Raw genomic sequence first — 18,623 nt, 5'->3', positions numbered from 1 at the left:
TGACCCTGGGTTGAGCTAAATATACCAGTAGTTTAAGGGTAGAGGGTGGGAGAGTGAGGCAGAAGGAGAGAGAAAGCAAGTGAGAGAGGGAAAGCAAGGAACAGAGAAAGAGAGAGACCATGTGACCTGGTCTCATTTATATGTTTCTCCACATAAAGTTTCTGATCTATGAAGATTGATGTGGAAGTGTGCAGCCCTGACAACAAACTGAAGACATTTTGATATTAACTTAAATGTTTTAAATGAAAGAGTAAATTGTTATAAATAGCTTAGAGGAAGTGCTATGAGAAGTCATTCAAAAAAGTACAGAGAGGCTCAGCTGGTTGGTGATAGGCCCACGCTATTGTGCCCCTGGACTGCAGCCCAAGAACCTTCTGTCCACAGAAGTGTAAGTATCCCTCCTTGGATATGCGTCTACAGGCTCATGGTGAAAGATGATGATGATGATGATGATGGTGTATGACATTATGTTTGTTTAAATATTATAAGAGAGCAAAAACATAAATCTGAAAGCAAGAATGTAGTGATGTACTGTGTGCTCTTGCTCAGCATGTCAAACGCACTCAAAATGTGTATTTTCTCACAAGCTCTATTGTGCTCTCACGAATCTTAACAGACCATTCTGCACTTACAAAATGACAAAATTATTCCCTGTGCTAACAAAATGTTTCATTGCATGCACAAAATTATTACGTTTGTGCACGTTTGTGTTTCCCTTTTGAGCGCAGTAATATACATTTTGAGAGAGCAGAAAAATAATTTGTAACCGCAAGAATATATTTTGTAACCACAGCAAAACTGTGCAAGTCTGTTATGTTAGGACTTGTGAGGATACAACAGTAAGCAAAATACATCACAATATTATTTCTCTCAGATTTAGATTTTTGCTCTCTCATATGACTATTGAAACAACATAACACCATAGTAACAGAGATCACTAAATTGGAATAGGGATCAATTAAGTAATTAAATAAATAAATTGGCATTAATGGTAGTAACGCAATACAACTCAATAGTTGTGAGCTGCTGAGGAGTGTCTGTTCTCGTGGCCTTTCTATGGTCGGCAAACGGGCAGTAACCCTAACCCTAACCCATAGCTGTACATCACATCCGGTTTGGTTTAATGGTCAATTATCGACCCCTAACCGTAACCTTAACTAACTTGACCATGCAGCTATTGGAAATGAATTAATCAAAACACACACTTTCGACTTTGGGACACTATATGGCACATTTGATTGACAACTGAAGAATCGAGGAGACGAGGAGACGAGGAGATTAAGGAAGGAAGTGAGGGAAGAGAATGGGGGCACGGCCTTGACGCTTCCGCCCAGCACGCTGTTGACGCTGACGTCGACGTTGGGGGCGGATCTGTAGCGTCGCCATCATTTCAGTTTAGCTCTTGTTAGCTCCTGCTGCCCACGAATTTAGTGTTTATTCTTCATAAGCCACACACTAACCAAGCGCGAGTCCTGCATTTGAAGATGTACATCCGTATTTTCTGGTGATTGTTGTTGTGGTCCCGAGAGCAGCACGGGGCGGAGGGCTGCTCCTTCTGGGGCTAGTTAGCTGACAGCTAGCCTGTTAGCTTCTCTTCCAGGTGATATTTCTGTAAAATAACAACAAAACTAGCCCGTGGAGCACCGTGTAGATGCTGGACTCCAGGTGTGTGCGCTGAACACTCTCCTGTGGACCTAAACCCAGAGTGTGGACTTACCTCAGCTAAACTTTGCCTCTGATCGGTTGTTGGAGCTGGCAGTGCCCCCACTTCTCCAGTTCAACACGTAAGTTAATAGCTGTTGTTTGCAATGTCTAGAATGTCTATCTAGACGTTTGTTCATACTAACAGTCCAGCTCAATCCCTTTTGTGTGTTTATGTGAGACGAGCATCGTATGGTTGTTGTTGCTGCAGAAACGCCCAAGGTAAAGTAAGGCAAGGCAAGTTTGTTTGTAGAGCACAGTTAGTACACAAGGCAATTCAAAGTGCTTCACACAACAGGGAAAAGGTGCATTAAAATCACAAAGACATGACAGAAATCACAAAACCTTAATTTCTATTCATTCAATGTAACAATTCAGCTGATATGAGTCATACATTTTGTCCGTGCTTAGTGATCTGCAGGGCCGGCCCAGCCTATAAGCGAACTAAGCAGCCGCGTAGGGCCCCGAGGCGTTAATAGGGCCCCCAATCTGGCAACCTGTCTTATGAGAAGTGCAAGCGCAGCGTGCGCCACTAGTGTAGTAGCGCTGCTGGCGCGGCAGCGCACACAGCGGTAACAGATAACGCACAAACCGCATTTATTTGTAATGATAATCTGGCAACCAAGGCACCAAACCTGCGCTGATTGGGCAACTTCATTGTGCGCGAGCAGAACGAGAGCAAAACATAAACACAACAGAACATGGTCCCTGCGTGGTCCTCATGTCCAGAGGAATATATCCCCCCGATGCCGAAAAACGAAAGAAGAAACTTCTTGAGATGTAAAGAAACTGCAAACTCAACAACACTCTCCAGGTATTGAACTTATCTTACAAAGAGACGGTTAATGCTGCTGTTTGAAACAACACGATTCTGTCACGTTCGCTCAGGCTGGAGGCGACGAGAGCTCTGCACCGCGCACAATAATATGTTTGAATGAAAGATAATAAGCTTCACATTTACACCAGCCCCGTAGTGTTAGCTGCAGGTGAGGCCGGGGAGGGGCCTCTATGCCCCGGTCACTAAGAGGCGGAGATCCGGTCCGGACGAGCGCCGTCTCGTCCAGAACCTCTGACGTGAGACTTTGGAGTGAACAGTGTGCGGCCCTGTCCCGGGCCCCTGTCCCGGGCCCCTGTGCAGCCTCAGTCAGAGATGAGCGGTTTGAGTTTGTGTCCCTCTCTCACATCACCATGTGTGAGATCAATCGTGACTCGTGATGTCTGTTTTACTTTGACTTCTTAACGTGGAATGAGAGGAACGTAAAGGTTTATGCACGTAAGGTCCATCAGCCAATCACATCGCAGCAATATTTCATGCAGGAGTCCAGTGTGTGATGTTCTGATCAGAACAAACATTTATATTGTAATTAACTTTTAATAGAGCAATAAAACATTTAAATTTATTTAAAAAGCATCATTAGACTATTTGTTATAAATTATAATAAATTGATAGTGAAAAATAACCAGACATATTATAATTACGTCTGTTATAGAATAATACTATATATTTTTATACAAAAGTGGCAAAGTTGCAGAAACGCAGTCTCTTCACAATAGCTAGGTTTGGACCTTCACTTTTAGTTCTGTTCATTCTCTGGGAATAACATGTTTGCACTGTTTTATCAGTGTTAATTGTTAATCAAGCAATGCTTATGCCATTTGTTTAATTTAATATAACTTGTTTTGTCACTTTAGCAAGAAGGAACAGTTGGGAGCAGTAAAAGATAAATTAGTAAGGATAACTATTACTTTTACATTTTCAGTTAAAATGAATCAATTTGACCATAATTATTTTCATAGCCAATATTGTATTGAGTAATTAAGTACACTAATGTATTAATAACTGGCTTTAGTCATTTTCTCCTGGCACAGTTTCATCACATCATCATTTTATAGCATTACAACCTCAACATTTTACTCTTACTTTAGCCGGCTGGACCACATTAAAATGCAGCAGAAGACCCAAAAAGGTCTGAAAATTTATGGGGGAGAGCCCCCAGACCCCCCCTGTTCATTAATTTAAACTAATGTGCTAATGTGGCTGTCGACCCTTAATGCCCACAAATACGCCCAAAAACATATCTGGGACGTGTGTTATTTGTACAGGGAGTAGAGGTGATGTCAGCGGAATACAAAGTTGCATTGTGGGATTTAAGTTATCAATATTTGAATTTGTGAGGTGTTGAGAATAAACTAACAGGCAAACAGATGCTCTGGAGTTTTGTTGCGCTTTGTTTGCGTTGAAGAAAGTTCCCATATGTGAATTGTTCACTGACAATGGCAATAAAACTGATTCTGATGACGTGGTGAGGGGCCCCCAAAAATGTTTTCGCTTAGGGCCCCCTGAAGGCTTGGGCCGGCCCTGGTGATCTGCCAGATGGAAAACCAAATATATTGTACCACACTCCAGACACTTTTTCCCATATTTATTTGACATTGCATGACAGGTGTCTCCAGGGTGGACACATCAGGCTTTGCACCGAGTTAGTTCCAAGATACAGCGTGGTCTTTAGACAATACAGAGAACGATACAGAGTCTCTTTAGTTTAGGTTGAAAGTAGTCGTTTTTCTTGTAAAAATAAATGCATTTGGACTTACCACTGGATGACACTGGAATTGTATCTTGGGGTCCTTCCTAAGGCAAATACCCTTGTCATGCCGCTGGCGTCAGAAATGTTAAGACTGTAAAAATGTTCTTCAAATCCTTGGTTTACTTAAAACAAATCATAATTAAAATAGTTTGGAAGACAAAAACTGATTAAAAATCTAAATAAATCAGGAAAGCAGCTATAGCGAGCTGGAGCAAGCACTCTTTTGAAGTAGAAAGTAATATTTTAGGGTACATACTGCAGTCTATTTCAATGTGTTTTTTGAACATAACCTTGCATAATATGGTGTGACAGATGAGGTTATGTTTATTTTAAAGTTATGTTTACTTGTATTCATCCTCGCAGCGGTAGAAGGGAACAGGAAGGAGGGCAGTCTGAACATAGTAACTTTTTATTTCCTCCTCGGGTAGTTACTTAGTATTAAGCTATAACATAGATGTAATATGGCTTAATAATAGAAACCAGTTCATTGACTTCCTATTCAAGGGTGCCGAGTGGGTGGTATTAGGGGGTGCATGAAAATAGAAAAGTTCAGAATACCCAGGCCTCGAATCCAGGACAATACAGGATTATTCATAAATAATCACTAGATTATCCAACAGATATCGCAGTCATGGATTTCTCTGGGGTTTTTATCACCGTCTCGGACCAAAGGCTGTTAAGAAAGCTGTCACAGTATGGTATCATTGGCCCTATTCTTTTGTAGATAGCATTTTTCCTGTGCAACCGTAGTATGTGGGTGGATGGAGCCAAGTCGACATGAATCAATTCAAAGTTCATTCAAAACAAATCTGACACTAGTGTGATGAATGTGTTTTCTGATAGAGATCCAGCTTCTTACCGGGTTGTTCCATGGCTCGTTTGTTGTAGAATGTTTTACGTTCGATCTGACCTGTAACGTGGAGTGGGAGAAAGCATGTGAACAGACTACAGGCAAACTAAAATGTTGATTATTGTTGATCAGTAAAGTAGGAGGAATCAGAGGATAGTGTTCAAGTTACCATGCTTCCCCAAGCAGAGTATCTTCTTGTGCAGTGAAGCAAAAAAATTGACTCCAAACCCTTCAAAAGTCTGACACATTTGACTAGATATTAGTGGAGCCTACAGACAATAGACATGTGAGTCAGAATCACATGTCTATTGTCTGTTTCACTGTAGAATCCGAACACTGAACTTAATTCATGTCTTTGTTTGTCTTCCAGGAGGCTGCGGTTTGGTGAGAGGGGAGCACCATGTCTGAAGGGGAGACCAAAGCCATGCAGGACCCGGTACAGGAGGTGAAGGCCGCGGAGTCTGTCCCAACAGCAGCGGCCCTTACTGGGGGAACAGGGGCCTCCGTTTCCCCCCCAGTGTCTGTGGTGGCTCAGGCTCCTCCCTCCACCACTGCTGCTGCCGCCGCCGCTGCTGCTGCTGCTGCTGCTGCTGCTGCTGCCACAGAGGACGAGGAGGAGGAGAGTGAGGACGAGTCAGAGATCTTGGAGGAGAGCCCCTGTGGACGCTGGCAGAAGCGCAGGGAGGAGGTACACTTTGGTCGTCTTGGCAACGTTTGCGAAGGATAAAACTCTAAAACAGAAGCTCATAGGAAAGCATGGCACGACTGGAGTAGATGCTCATACTGAATTGTAGAGATTATGAAACTGCTGCTGTGTGGTGGAGTGTTAATATAAAGGCAAGGTGACTCCATCTACTATTAGTATTACATATGCATTAAATATGCCTGTAGTTTGTTTAAAAAAAAAATGGTCTAATTTGTCATTTTAAACAAATGCATTTCTTTACCTGAAGCAGTCTGACAGTGAGTGTGAAATTAAAACTACCGATAGTAGAGGGTGAATGTATCATGGTTGTATCATTACATTGTTCAAAATATCTGAAGTATTTTGACTCTTGGACCTTGGTGTTGCTTGTTTTAGGTGAACCAGCGTAACGTCCCTGGAATTGATAATGCATATTTGGCCATGGACACAGAGGAGGGAGTGGAAGTGGTGTGGAATGAAGTCATGTTTTCAGAAAGAAAGAACTTCAAACTTCAAGAGGTGAGTCGCCCTGCAGCAAACATGTGACTGGCACTGATCTGAACTCTGTAGTAGTGGTAGTGGTATAGTAGTAGTAATAGTGGTAGTGGTAGTGGTGGTGGTGGTACATATGACTGGTTGGACTATACAATTCACTTAAAACGTAACATGATTATGTTGAAGATTTTACTGAAAATGTTGCCTTTTTTCCAATGTCGGGGCTATTAAATGCATAATTTTGTATAAATGTACTTGCTGGTTGGACAAAAGCAGCAGATAGACTTAGGTTGAGCAACCTATTGTAAACAAGGGCCAAAGTCCATATAGATCACACAATAAATAGGTCTGATAACACCTTTAATTTGTTAACGTATGTAAATTGTCCCTGGCTTTTGGATGGCTCAAGCTTGCCAAATCACTGATGTAAAATATTGATAAATATTTTCCACAGGGACGATTCCACTAAGTAAGGATTAGAAAAGCTGAGAACTGCCACATTCTAAATAACGTACAAATTGATTTCACTAGTAAAAAATATATTTGTTTGACATGGTTATTAATGGTGGTTTGTATTGACCTGCCTTATGCTTTTTACTTTCTTTTTGGACTTCATTGTATTTGTGTATCGTTTTATTCAGGAAAAAGTGAAAGCCGTCTTCGACAACTTAATCCAGTTGGAGCATTTGAACATTGTGAAGTTCCATAAGTATTGGGCGGACGTCAAAGAGAACCGAGCCAGGGTACGACGCATCACATCACTGCACTGCACATACCACAACATTTTGTTCATCTCTAATCGTTCATCTAAAGTTCTCCGTGTTGCTTTTCCTTTTATAGGTAATTTTCATCACCGAGTACATGTCGTCTGGAAGCCTGAAGCAGTTCTTGAAAAAGACAAAGAAAAACCACAAAACAATGAATGAAAAGGTAAATGACTGCATCCCACTGGATAAGGCACCAACTCGCATCAAACGGTAGCTAATAGTAGATAGTAAAATGAGAGCTTTTATCAGGATCATCCCTCAAAGGAGTAAACTGTGAATGGGGCTTTAGTTAACACTTTATTTTATTTTCCTGCCAGGCCTGGAAACGCTGGTGCATCCAGATCTTGTCCGCACTCAGGTGAGGTTCTTTTGATGAGTATTACTTTAGAGACACCGTTAGTCAATGCTACATATAGGCATTTTGCTTCCATGCCTCTAAAGGTAACACCTTCTATTTGTGACAGTTACCTTCACTCATGTGATCCTCCCATCATCCACGGGAATCTGACGTGTGACACCATCTTCATCCAACACAACGGTCTCATCAAGATAGGATCAGGTACAATGCACAAGCACATGTAACATCCTGTCTTGAAAAAAGAAATGGTAATTATTGTCCTTGTTTCCACTTGTTACAGTTGCCCCGGACACCATAAATAACCATGTGAAAACCTGTAGAGAAGAGCAAAAGAGTCTACACTTCTTTGCTCCAGAGTATGGAGGTAAAAATGCACAGACCCTACGTTATTGTTGGCCAGAAAGAGCTGACTTGGCCGATGTCGCTGCAGAGCTGATTCTTGGACTGTTGAAATGGTTTCCTTTATTCTTTAGTTTTCAGTTTTATTGGCCCCGCTAAACTGCCTACAACTTGTTTCTATAAAAGATTTAATGAAAGAGACAGTAGTGTTCTTCTAATGTTTTTGCAGAAATAGCACAGTAACCACTCTGTAGGACTTCAGAACTGCGCTTCTCCATTTGACTCCCGTCTTTTCACTGTTGAAGGGGTTATTTAAGACCAGGTTACTGTTGTTTTGAACTTTTGAACTCACCCCTCTGATTAGACATGACACTTTACACATTATGACACCATTAGTCATAATTGTGACCTCTGAGTAAAGGTTCATCGCTGTAATGTAACAGTTTGTTGATATTGTGCTTATTTTTAGCTGTTGCCAACGTGACCACAGCTGTGGACATCTATTCATTTGGGATGTGTGCCTTAGAGGTGAGCTGCACTGTACTTACCATACTTTTTAGAGCATCTTTATCCGTCTATATGTTACTGGCTTTAGATCTGTAGGTGAAGCGGTGCATTTAAATAAAGCATAGAATGTAAGAGTCGTAGCTGTCTCTGTGTAGGTGACTGACCTCTAAAAGCACAGAATGGATTCATCTCATTGTTAACTGAACCTTCTGTGTTTCAGATGGCAGTGTTGGAGATCCAGAGTAATGGAGACTCTTCATATGTTTCTCAAGAGGCCATAAACAATGCCATTCAGAGTCTGGAGGACTCTCTGCAGCGGGTCAGTAACCTCTGTCTTCACTGGGACAGATTTGAAGAGCTTGTCTGAGCAGCTTTATTGGTTTGCCATTGAATAAAATCTGAATTCATTTTGATGTTGTTAATCCGCAAGCAAACATGTCATTATTTTCTTTTGAATATTTTGCATTTATTCAATTTACTAGAACAGTTTAAAATAAAATAAAAAAACATACCTTTAGAAGCCCTAAAAAGTAAAAAGTAAGTAATTCCAGTGATTCCCTCTAACTTCAGGACTAACGTGTGTTTGTTTTGTTTGTTTGTTTCCAGGAGTTCATCCAGAAGTGTCTGGAGGTGGATCCCAGCAGGAGACCCACAGCTCGAGAGCTCCTGTTCCACACAGCGCTGTTCGAAGTGCCTTTACTGAAGCTTTTGGCGGCGCACTGCATCGTCGGCCACCAGCGTAAGGACTCACACACACGTGCACGCACACACACGCGCACGCAAACACACATGCGCACACACACGTGCACGCAAACACACGTGCACGCACACACACGTGCACGCAAACACACATGCGCACACACATGTGCATGCACTCACACGCACACATACACGTGCACACAGAGGGGATTGTGTGATCGTGTGTCTCATAAGTGTGTGACAATAAGTATCACGAAAGCAAAAAACATTTGCAAAACATTAAAGTTACTTTTTGCTTTTAAAATGTTTACTTTATAGTTACAAATATTTTGTGGTGTACATTATTATGATTATTGATTAACGAATTAAGCTTGACATCCCTAAATATGCCCCAGCTCTGTGTTTCTAACATGACTCTCCACTCTTAGACATGATCCCTGAGAATGCACTGGAGGAGATGACCAAGAACATGGATCCAAACCTCGTGATTGTTGAAGCAAAGGAAGGAGTCCAGATGAAGTAAGTCCCTTTTATTTAAGCTTAAACATTTGACAAAATCTATAAATAAACAGTCGTAGCAGCTTGAATGACTTATGCTCTAACATCCCTTCTAGGCTCTCCCAGTTTCCTGCACTTGAATTGGACAAGTTCCTGGAAGACGTCAGGTAAGACCAGTGTCTCAAACTGTGGTCCACTGGTGGTCTGCCAGCGCATCTAGTGTCCGCAAGAAACTACTACTATTACTTTTTACAGTGTTTCTTAAATTACCCCTTGATTAGATGTTTTTAAATTAGACTTGCACATATAGTGCTGAATAACTTGTTAACTGATGAAAACGAGCAGGGACACTCACAGGGACACTTGACATAAGAGACTTTACAAAAGTGCCCTTTTTAAACAGAAATGGAGGTTTAAGGTTCAACTTACTGGTTGTATACAATTGTGTTTTGAAGCTATGGGCCGGGAGAAGCCCTGGTCATTCAGATGCTAATCAGGTACTCGGTCATGAGGGAGCTAGAGTCAGCTTACAATAGGATATTGATAGCCCATTATCGGGCTGTTAGAATGCAAAGAAGATTAGTTTCAAGCCAGTATAGGCTATTACACCAACTTAGTTTAATCAAAGTATAATAAATGACTAATTTAACATTTTAATTTGGATTGGAGGTGTGTGGCGTTTGCAGAATAGGTGGTCCATAGTTTTGGTTTAACGACAAAGTGATCCTTGGCCTTAAGATACAGAAACACGGGTCTAAAACCTTGGGCTCATTGTTCCTTCTTGGGCTCATTGTTCCATTGTGGGGATGTTTTTCAGGAATGGTATCTACCCTCTGACAGCCTTCGGAATGCCCTGTCCGCACCAACCACAAAGAGAGGCGGTCAAATCGCCTATAGTTCCTCCATCTGTGAAGACCCCTACACCTGAACCTGCTGAGATGGAGACAAGGAAGGTAAGATCAGATGTAAAGTATTATTCATGCTTAACATTCTTGTGCTTTGTCATGGGAGATTCTTTAGGCAGTGTTAACGGTACGCCCATTTAATCTTTCTCAGGTGCTCCAAATGCAGTGTAACATTGAGCCTGTAGATGAAGGCGCTAAGCATCATGTGAGTGTCTGTTTAATTTGCTGTACTTTTCTCCTTTGTGACTCTAAACGTACTGCTGTTCTCCTCTCTACAGTTGACGTTGTTGTTGAAACTAGAAGATAAATTGAACAGGCATCTGAGCTGTGACTTGTTACCAAGTAAGTGTAGCAAATGTACCATTAAAATGTAACTGTACAATATACCACTAAATTAACCACTAAATGTACCTCTGAATGTGCCAAATGTAAATGGTAGTTTCTTTATCCATTCTTTCCAGATGAGAATGTGCAGGAGTTGGCAGTGGAGCTCTTTCAGCTGGGATTCATCAGTGAGGTGGGGCTAGTCCATCAGTAAAACATTCTTCAATATTTTTGTATCTTCTCACATTATAGAATGTTTTTACTCCTCAGGCTGATCAGACTAAACTAGCATCAGTTCTTGAAGAGGCCTTCTCCAAGTTCTACAGCCGAAACGGCTCTCTCAATCCAGTGACAGTGTCTTCATAGCAGCTTCTGTAAGACAAGTTTAAGTGTTGGCCTTCCTCTGTGCTGCGTTCAGGGACAGACTAGCGTTAGCCTTCCTCTGTGCTGCGTTCAGGGACAGTCTAGCGTTAGCCTTCCTCTGTACTGCGTTCAGGGACAGACTAGCGTTAGCCTTCCTTTGTGTTGCGTTCAGGGACAGACTAGCGTTAGCCTTCCTCTGTGCTGCGTTCAGGGACAGACTAGCGTTAGCCTTCCTCTGTGCTGCGTTCAGGGACAGACTAGCGTTAGCCTTCCTCTGTGCTGCGTTCAGGGACAGACTAGCGTTAGCCTTCCTCTGTGCTGCGTTCAGGGACAGACTAGCGTTAGCCTTCCTCTGTGCTGCGTTCAGGGACAGACTAGCGTTAGCCTTCCTCTGTGCTGCGTTCAGGGACAGTCTAGCGTTAGCCTTCCTCTGTGCTGCGTTCAGGGACAGTCTAGCGTTAGCCTTCCTCTGTGCTGCGTTCAGGGACAGTCTAGCGTTAGCCTTCCTCTGTGCTGCGTTCAGGGACAGACTAGCGTTAGCCTTCCTCTGTGCTGCGTTCAGGGACAGTCTAGCGTTAGCCTTCCTCTGTGCTGCGTTCAGGGACAGACTAGCGTTAGCCTTCCTCTGTGCTGCGTTCAGGGACAGACTAGCGTTAGCCTTCCTCTGTGCTGCGTTCAGGGACAGACTAGCGTTAGCTTTCCTCTGTGCTGCGTTCAGGGACAGACTAGCGTTAGCCTTCCTCTGTGCTGCGTTCAGGGACAGACTAGCGTTAGCCTTCCTCTGTGCTGCGTTCAGGGACAGACTAGCGTTAGCCTTCCTCTGTGCTGCGTTCAGGGACAGACTAGCGTTAGCCTTCCTCTGTGCTGTGTTCAGGGACAGACTAGCGTTAGCCTTCCTCTGTGCTGCGTTCAGGGACAGACTAGCGTTAGCCTTCCTCTGTGCTGCGTTCAGGGACAGACTAGCGTTAGCCTTCCTCTGTGCTGCGTTCAGGGACAGACTAGCGTTAGCCTTCCTCTGTGCTGCGTTCAGGGACAGACTAGCGTTAGCCTTCCTCTGTGCTGCGTTCAGGGACAGACTAGCGTTAGCCTTCCTCTGTGCTGCGTTCAGGGACAGACTAGCGTTAGCCTTCCTCTGTGCTGCGTTCAGGGACAGACTAGCGTTAGCCTTCCTCTGTGCTGCGTTCAGGGACAGACTAGCGTTAGCCTTCCTCTGTGCTGCGTTCAGGGACAGACTAGCGTTAGCCTTCCTCTGTGCTGCGTTCAGGGACAGACTAGCGTTAGCCTTCCTCTGTGCTGCCTGTTCTCTCTGGAGAGACGCTGCCACTAAGTGGCGCTCTCCCCCGGTTCGGCCATCTGCTTGTCTTAAGAGAACTTTAGTGTATCTTTGAGAAAAATGTGCTTTAGAGCTCATTTCTTCTTGTAAAGCAAACGAGGAGATTTAAGCTGGACAAAGAATAGTTTTCCTTGAGTCAGTATTAAACTGTTGTATTATTTTCACTGTGTAACAGGGTTAGCGGTGTGTGGAGTGGACACATGGAAACTGAAGTAAATTACAATTGTTTTCTTTAAAGCAGAAACTGAACCACTGTCCACTGCAGCCGCTCACAAGGATACAATTACAGAGAAAAACATGCTTCTACTCACTCGTATCGGACTGTGGTTGTAAGCATGGCAAGAACAGCAAAATTAATGCTTTCCATAAAATCATGGGCCACAACAAAAACATGGAGCCTGTGCGGTTCCCCCAAAGGCCCCAAACACATTCATCCTGTAAGGACCTACAATGCTACGAAATGCTACCACTATTTATTGCAAGGCTGTTGCAATGAATCATTGTTTTTTTGAATATGTTTCATATTGTAATTGGAAAAATAGGCAACAACTTTTTTTAAGATAAGCTTTGGAAAACTTTCAAACCATGTGCTTAATCCGAAGTTTTTTTTAATTATTTTGTTCAATGTTCAATAGATTTACTGCTCCTTTGCACAACTGTTAAATTATTGTGACTTTGGAGATGTCTTCTCTCCACAGTTTTGGATACATGTGTCTAAAGATGTGAAATGACATTTGACATAGTTTTGTGTTATAGTCGTGTACATGGGGCTGCACATTTAATTCCTTTTTTATTTTTGTGGTATTGCGATTAGATTTGCAATAAAAGTAGGATACTGTTCAGAGTGCACGTTGTAAAGAAATCCAGAAGCATTAACATTTGAGAGAAAACAGAAATTGAACTGCTGAACACAAGAATTCCATAATTTCAGAACATGTTTGTAGCTGTAACATACACAGGTACAAGATTTTTCTATAAAACAGGATATTTGATTATTTGTGGTTATCTAAATACTTGTGGCCTTAGTGATTTGAAATTTGCACCAACTCAAATTGCGATTTCAAATTGATATATTGTGCAGTCCTAAGTACACCAGGTTTACAGTATGAAGTCGACTTAGTCGTTTGAACATATTGTAACACTGTACACAAGTCACAGTTTCTGCAATGCATTTACTCTTTTTCACTTCATTAAAAAGCATTCACCCCTTCATGGTCTCAATGTTTGTGAATTGCATTTCTAGTTTGACAGAATACATTGCCTCATTAGAGAGAGGGTACAATTGATACCTACAGCAGCTTTAGTACAGTACAAAAGTATTCCCCTGGGAGCCTTAGTACAGTACAAAAGTATTCCCCTGGGAGCCTTTCTCTGCAATTACAACTGCAAGTCTTACGGGGAGTGTCTTTAACATCTTTGCACACCTGACATTTTTGCAAAACACCTTAAGCTCAGTCAGAATTGATGGGGAACATTCGTTCACACAGAGGGCATAATTTAATCATTAGTTCAACACAGGGGCGTAGCTGCCCAACAGGTAAGACAGCCAATTGCTTGGGGCCCCTTGATCCACAGGGGCATACTCATGTTTATACATTATTAGGCCCGAGCGCCACAAGCTGGCGAGAGGCCTATTAATCTCGTAAGGCCGTGCAAAGCACGAAATCGAGCGCGAAGCGCTCGCCCACTTCCAAACACTCACTAACGCACTCCTTCACTCACGCACGCCCCGTGCATACTAATTAGTAGTAGGAAAATGGAACATTACCGTTGTAAACGGGCGAAGCCTGTGCAAAAGTGCGCACTAAACGAGCACTTTACATTGGCGGTCGTCATCCCCTTATAAAGCACTCATTTGCGCTAAGTAGCTCACGAATACGTTCCCCATCTCTTGCATGTTCCGTGCATATAAGCATGTAATGCAAAAATTGAACATTATTACTGTATAGAGGGCCAAAAACACAAAGTGGGCGGAGCCCACTCAAAATTAACGAAAGTACCCGTCAGTGACCAGGGACCCACACCATGAGGTAGGAAAGTGCGAGCGCTTTCCGAAAATGTATAGTTTATGATATTTGAAAAATGGGAAACATTGTTTTCGCATCGGAATATTATTCTTTCTTTCTTTCTTCTCGGGACCAACCCCCCTATTTTTCACCCAGTGAACATTGACGAAAAGTCACAAAAATTTGCACACCTCTAAAAATTGTGCCTCTCTACATTCTGGCTATTTCCCTTTTCTAAAATAAAAAAAATTGGCGCGTCAGCGCCCCCAAATGTACCAAAAATGCATTGAGAGATGGGAAATGACCCAAAAAAAATCTGATCGTAGAATCATGAAATTTGGCGCAGAGGTAGATGGTGACAAGAGAAGTAAAAAATATTATTACGGCAACGCCGTCCGCCCAACCAAATGTCGGCCATATTGCTTCAAAAATGGCTAAACATGACTTCGGAGTTTTTCCAAATGTCGTACTTTTACAAACTCCTCCCAGGGCGTTGGCCCTAAAAAGCTGAAATTTAGTGAAAATGCTACTGAGGAGTGGGACATCAAAAGTTATCCAAATTACATTGATACCTCTCACGGTCTCTGTGCGGCGAAGCCGCAAACTGTAGCGAGAATTTCAGAAATCTCCCATATTTAAAATTTCTGCCGTTTGCGCAGATAAAGTCCGAATTGCGTCAAATTAGAATCAGTTGTTAAACTCTTTGCCCTAAACCTACTTGAAGTGAAATAAATTAATTTGGAGCCACAGCGCCCCCTACAGATTTTATTTGGAGGTTAAATATTTAGTTTTGCAAAATTATATGAAATTTGACACACAACTCAATTTTGGCATCCCCATCAAAAAAGTCAATGAGACCCATGTCATAATTGTTATGGCTTTGCGGTAACGATGACCGAAACCTTCCATGTTATTCCAATGGGGAAATCGCCAGAACATATTTACACTTTAGACTTTCACAAACTCCTCTTAAGGCGTCAGCCCTATTAACCTGAAATTTGGTGAGACTCATCTTCAGCACAGTGTGACAAAACATAAGAGATAAGGAAAGTCCCTTGTGATGTTTTGCTTGGGGCAAAAGCTAAGATGGGCCCTTGCAGGCTGCAGCACCAGTGGGTCAACATTCAATCTTTCAGAAATTGGTTGCACTCAGGGAAAAGGCTGAATACTTTTGCATGCAGCACTTTTCAATTGTTTTATTTCCAAATATAAATCTGTATAAATAACTGTGGGACACTTTGTGTTGCTCTTCCACAAAAAAATGCTATTCATTTTTTTTTAGTTTGTGGTCATGATGTGACAAAATGTGGAAAGTGCCGGGAGTATTTGCAAGTCACTGTAGATGGATAGAGCTACCGTATATCATGACGAAATCACATTTTTAGTCCAATAATGCTGCCAACTTCTCCCATCATCAATTTGAGATCTCTCATATGTGATCACTTTATGTTCTTAACCTAATATACCTATATTCTTTGGACATATTTGTAATTTGTACACCATTTATATCAAATTAGCAGTGTCCAGTCCACCCACTACTTTTACCTTTGCAATCATTTGGATCACTAGCTTTAACTTAACGTGTATAAAATAATGTTAACCTCTTCCACCGTTTAAAAAAATGCACAGAAAGTCAACTGTTTCAAGTATTTATACAAAATTCATAAATGGTCCACAACAGTGTGCTCTGACCCCAAAGCACCAGCGTCTCATTTTGAAACATTTTAGCCCTTGTACAAATGTCCATGTACATACTGCAGCTCACAATATGTGCAGAGGCAAACACGATTCATGCGACACAGACGGCGCTGTACAAAATTACAGCAGAGTAAGAAACAGCCAAGACTAGAAAAGATGGCATAGAAAACAGTCTAGAAACAACAGGTCTAAAGAAAAGCTACCAAAACGGCCACATCCACGCGAGCTGCTTCAGCTGTGGATGGGAAATTCTGTACAGAGTAAAAACATTCACCAGTACATAGCACTTCAACAACACAGACAGACAAATAAGCTCATCTCCTGTGCTTTATGCCTGCTTAAAGGTGCACTATGTAACCTTTCTAGAGGAGGGGCCACTCTACCTGCATAAGCAATACAAACACCTGTGATTGAGTAAAAGCAAGATGAGAGGTGAGTTTAATGCCATACTGTGGAATACTCCAGGCAAAGTGATAACATCTCTATGGAGACGAGCGTGTGACGTACCCCAACAAAAGAAAAGTTACGTAGTGCACCTTTAAAGAGAGTGGTTCTCAACTGGAGTCTCATTAGCCCAAACAGCCAGCCTGAAGCCGAGCAGTCGTACCATGACTGAATTAAACTGCACTTTCATTAGATATGTGCATGGAATAAATACTGTCAAACATATTTTAAAACTGTGTTGTTGCTGTTGTTGTTGTTGTTGTTGTTGTTGTATTACTTTTAATAGCGGTTGGCAGCAACTGAAAAGGTGCATTTACCGCCACCTACTGTAGTTGTACGTATTAAAAGTGTGTGTTTTAGCGCCAGATGATTTCATGAGAAAAAAAAATATTGAGCTGATCTGATCCTGTGATGATCTGCTAATTTGGTGATGTCATCCTAGAGTGATTCAATGCTTCTCTGTTTAATGCAGCGCTGTGCTCCTATTGGTCAACGTCTGACAGGCTCTGAGTGAGTGACAGGCGGATTTAACCAATGACAGTGAAGTGTGCACTTTTAGACAAAGCAGGTGACTTCAGCCAATGGTAGTGGAAAATTGAGTGGCTGAATTGAGATAAAAGCTAAATCGTGGTGCTGCTCGGTGGCGGAGTGGTTAAGGCACAGCACATGTGCCATGCTCCAAGTGCAGTCGGCCGTAGTGTCGAGAGTTTGATTCCTGACTATGACAATTTACTAAATATCCTCTCTCTCACCCCCCACATCACACAGTCCTTTCCTGTCTAATAAAGCCTACGGCCCTTGAAAAATCTTGAAAAATGTAAATAGTGATGTACATTTTTTGACATATTGCCCTGGTCTAGTTTGACTGTACATGTTAATACTAACTAAGTCCTGATTTAGTTTAATGGTGTAGTCTTAGTCCTGGTATCGATCCGTTCAGCTCTAGTTTAGACACATGACTTGTCCTGTCAAATATTCCTGAGGTCAACATTTTGAGAAGCGTTGCTTAAGAGAAATGACTGCATTCTACAGTCGAGCAGTTGAGAATCACTGACATTGTGGCAGAGAAAAGCACATAAGATGACGGTACTTCCAGTTTGAAAGCCGTTTTTAAATAGGCACAGTTATCATGTTCCAAAAACCCTTTTCGTCTAATCTTCAGTCAGTGTGGAAAAGTCCCAAAGACAGACCAGAACAACCACAGTAATAGTACAAAAACATGTAGTATTTGTTCATAAATGTGGTGTCAGTGTCTCCACTATTTACACTCATCTGAGGATACTGTTCACACGGCCCGAAGTAAAGCCAGACTCTGGGATGGTTCCTTTAAATTATCACCTCATTTTGTTGAACCAGTGCGATCATATAAAGTGTTGGTGGAATGATCACATTTAATTCAGAAAACACTCAAATGTATATTTAGAATATGAATGTAGGACCAGTATCAATCTATTTTCCTTTGCTATAAGGAATTTAACATTGGAGTCTTGGAGCAATCATCAAAAGAGCAGAAAAAGTAGTTTGTATAAAATAAATGCAGGCATAACATTGAAATAAATGAGTGGAGAAACAAAAAGGTTGATGACCAAAATGTTTAAATACTTGTCCTGTTTTGGTATCAATCCGCCCATTACTTAATCTGGCATTCAATAATCGCACACTAAGCATTTCAATATGTTGAAAACAATGATATCATATTTGTTAAGGTGAGACACTACAGGTGAAACCTTAAATCCACAAGGCATTTTGTAATACTGTTTTTCTATAATATCTATAGTTTATCCAAAAATGAGGAAAAAGAGAAGAGCAATAAAATCATATGCATATACATGAATTTGATTTGTTTTTTTCACAATATAAACTTACAGACATGCTAGATATGAAAACTTTGCATGTTTTTCATATTTGCACTCTTCTATTTAATGTCTTCATCTGTTTTGTGATTTGAATATGTGTTTTCCTGTTGTGAGAAGCACTTTGAATTGCCCTGTGTATGAACTGTGCTCTACAAATAAACTTGCCTTTATGTAAATGATTCTTCACCCAGTGTCTCACTTTTACTT

At 41.7% G+C, this 18,623-nt stretch overlaps 1 protein-coding gene across 1 annotated transcript; it reads left to right on the top strand.

Moving 5' to 3' along the window:
* Nucleotides 1-1,375: 1,375 nt before the first annotated feature.
* On the top strand, nt 1,376-11,178 carry nrbp1 (nuclear receptor binding protein 1). Its single transcript, XM_072455756.1, has 18 exons — nt 1,376-1,784; nt 5,510-5,827; nt 6,221-6,343; nt 6,961-7,062; nt 7,160-7,249; nt 7,404-7,444; nt 7,551-7,645; nt 7,725-7,808; nt 8,253-8,311; nt 8,511-8,609; nt 8,897-9,029; nt 9,418-9,508; nt 9,604-9,654; nt 10,305-10,440; nt 10,544-10,597; nt 10,671-10,734; nt 10,854-10,909; nt 10,987-11,178. Exons 2-18 carry the CDS (start codon nt 5,540-5,542, stop codon nt 11,080-11,082), a joined length of 1,662 nt encoding a protein of 553 aa, XP_072311857.1. The 5' UTR covers nt 1,376-1,784; nt 5,510-5,539; the 3' UTR covers nt 11,083-11,178.
* Nucleotides 11,179-18,623: the final 7,445 nt, after the last annotated feature.

This window comes from Eucyclogobius newberryi, unplaced genomic scaffold, assembly GCF_026437365.1.
Source record: "Eucyclogobius newberryi isolate DKJ021-1_F unplaced genomic scaffold, fEucNew1.0.hap1 SCAF_1, whole genome shotgun sequence".
NCBI lineage: Eukaryota > Metazoa > Chordata > Actinopteri > Gobiiformes > Gobiidae > Eucyclogobius > Eucyclogobius newberryi.
This window is presented reverse-complemented; position numbering and strand designations above follow the sequence as displayed.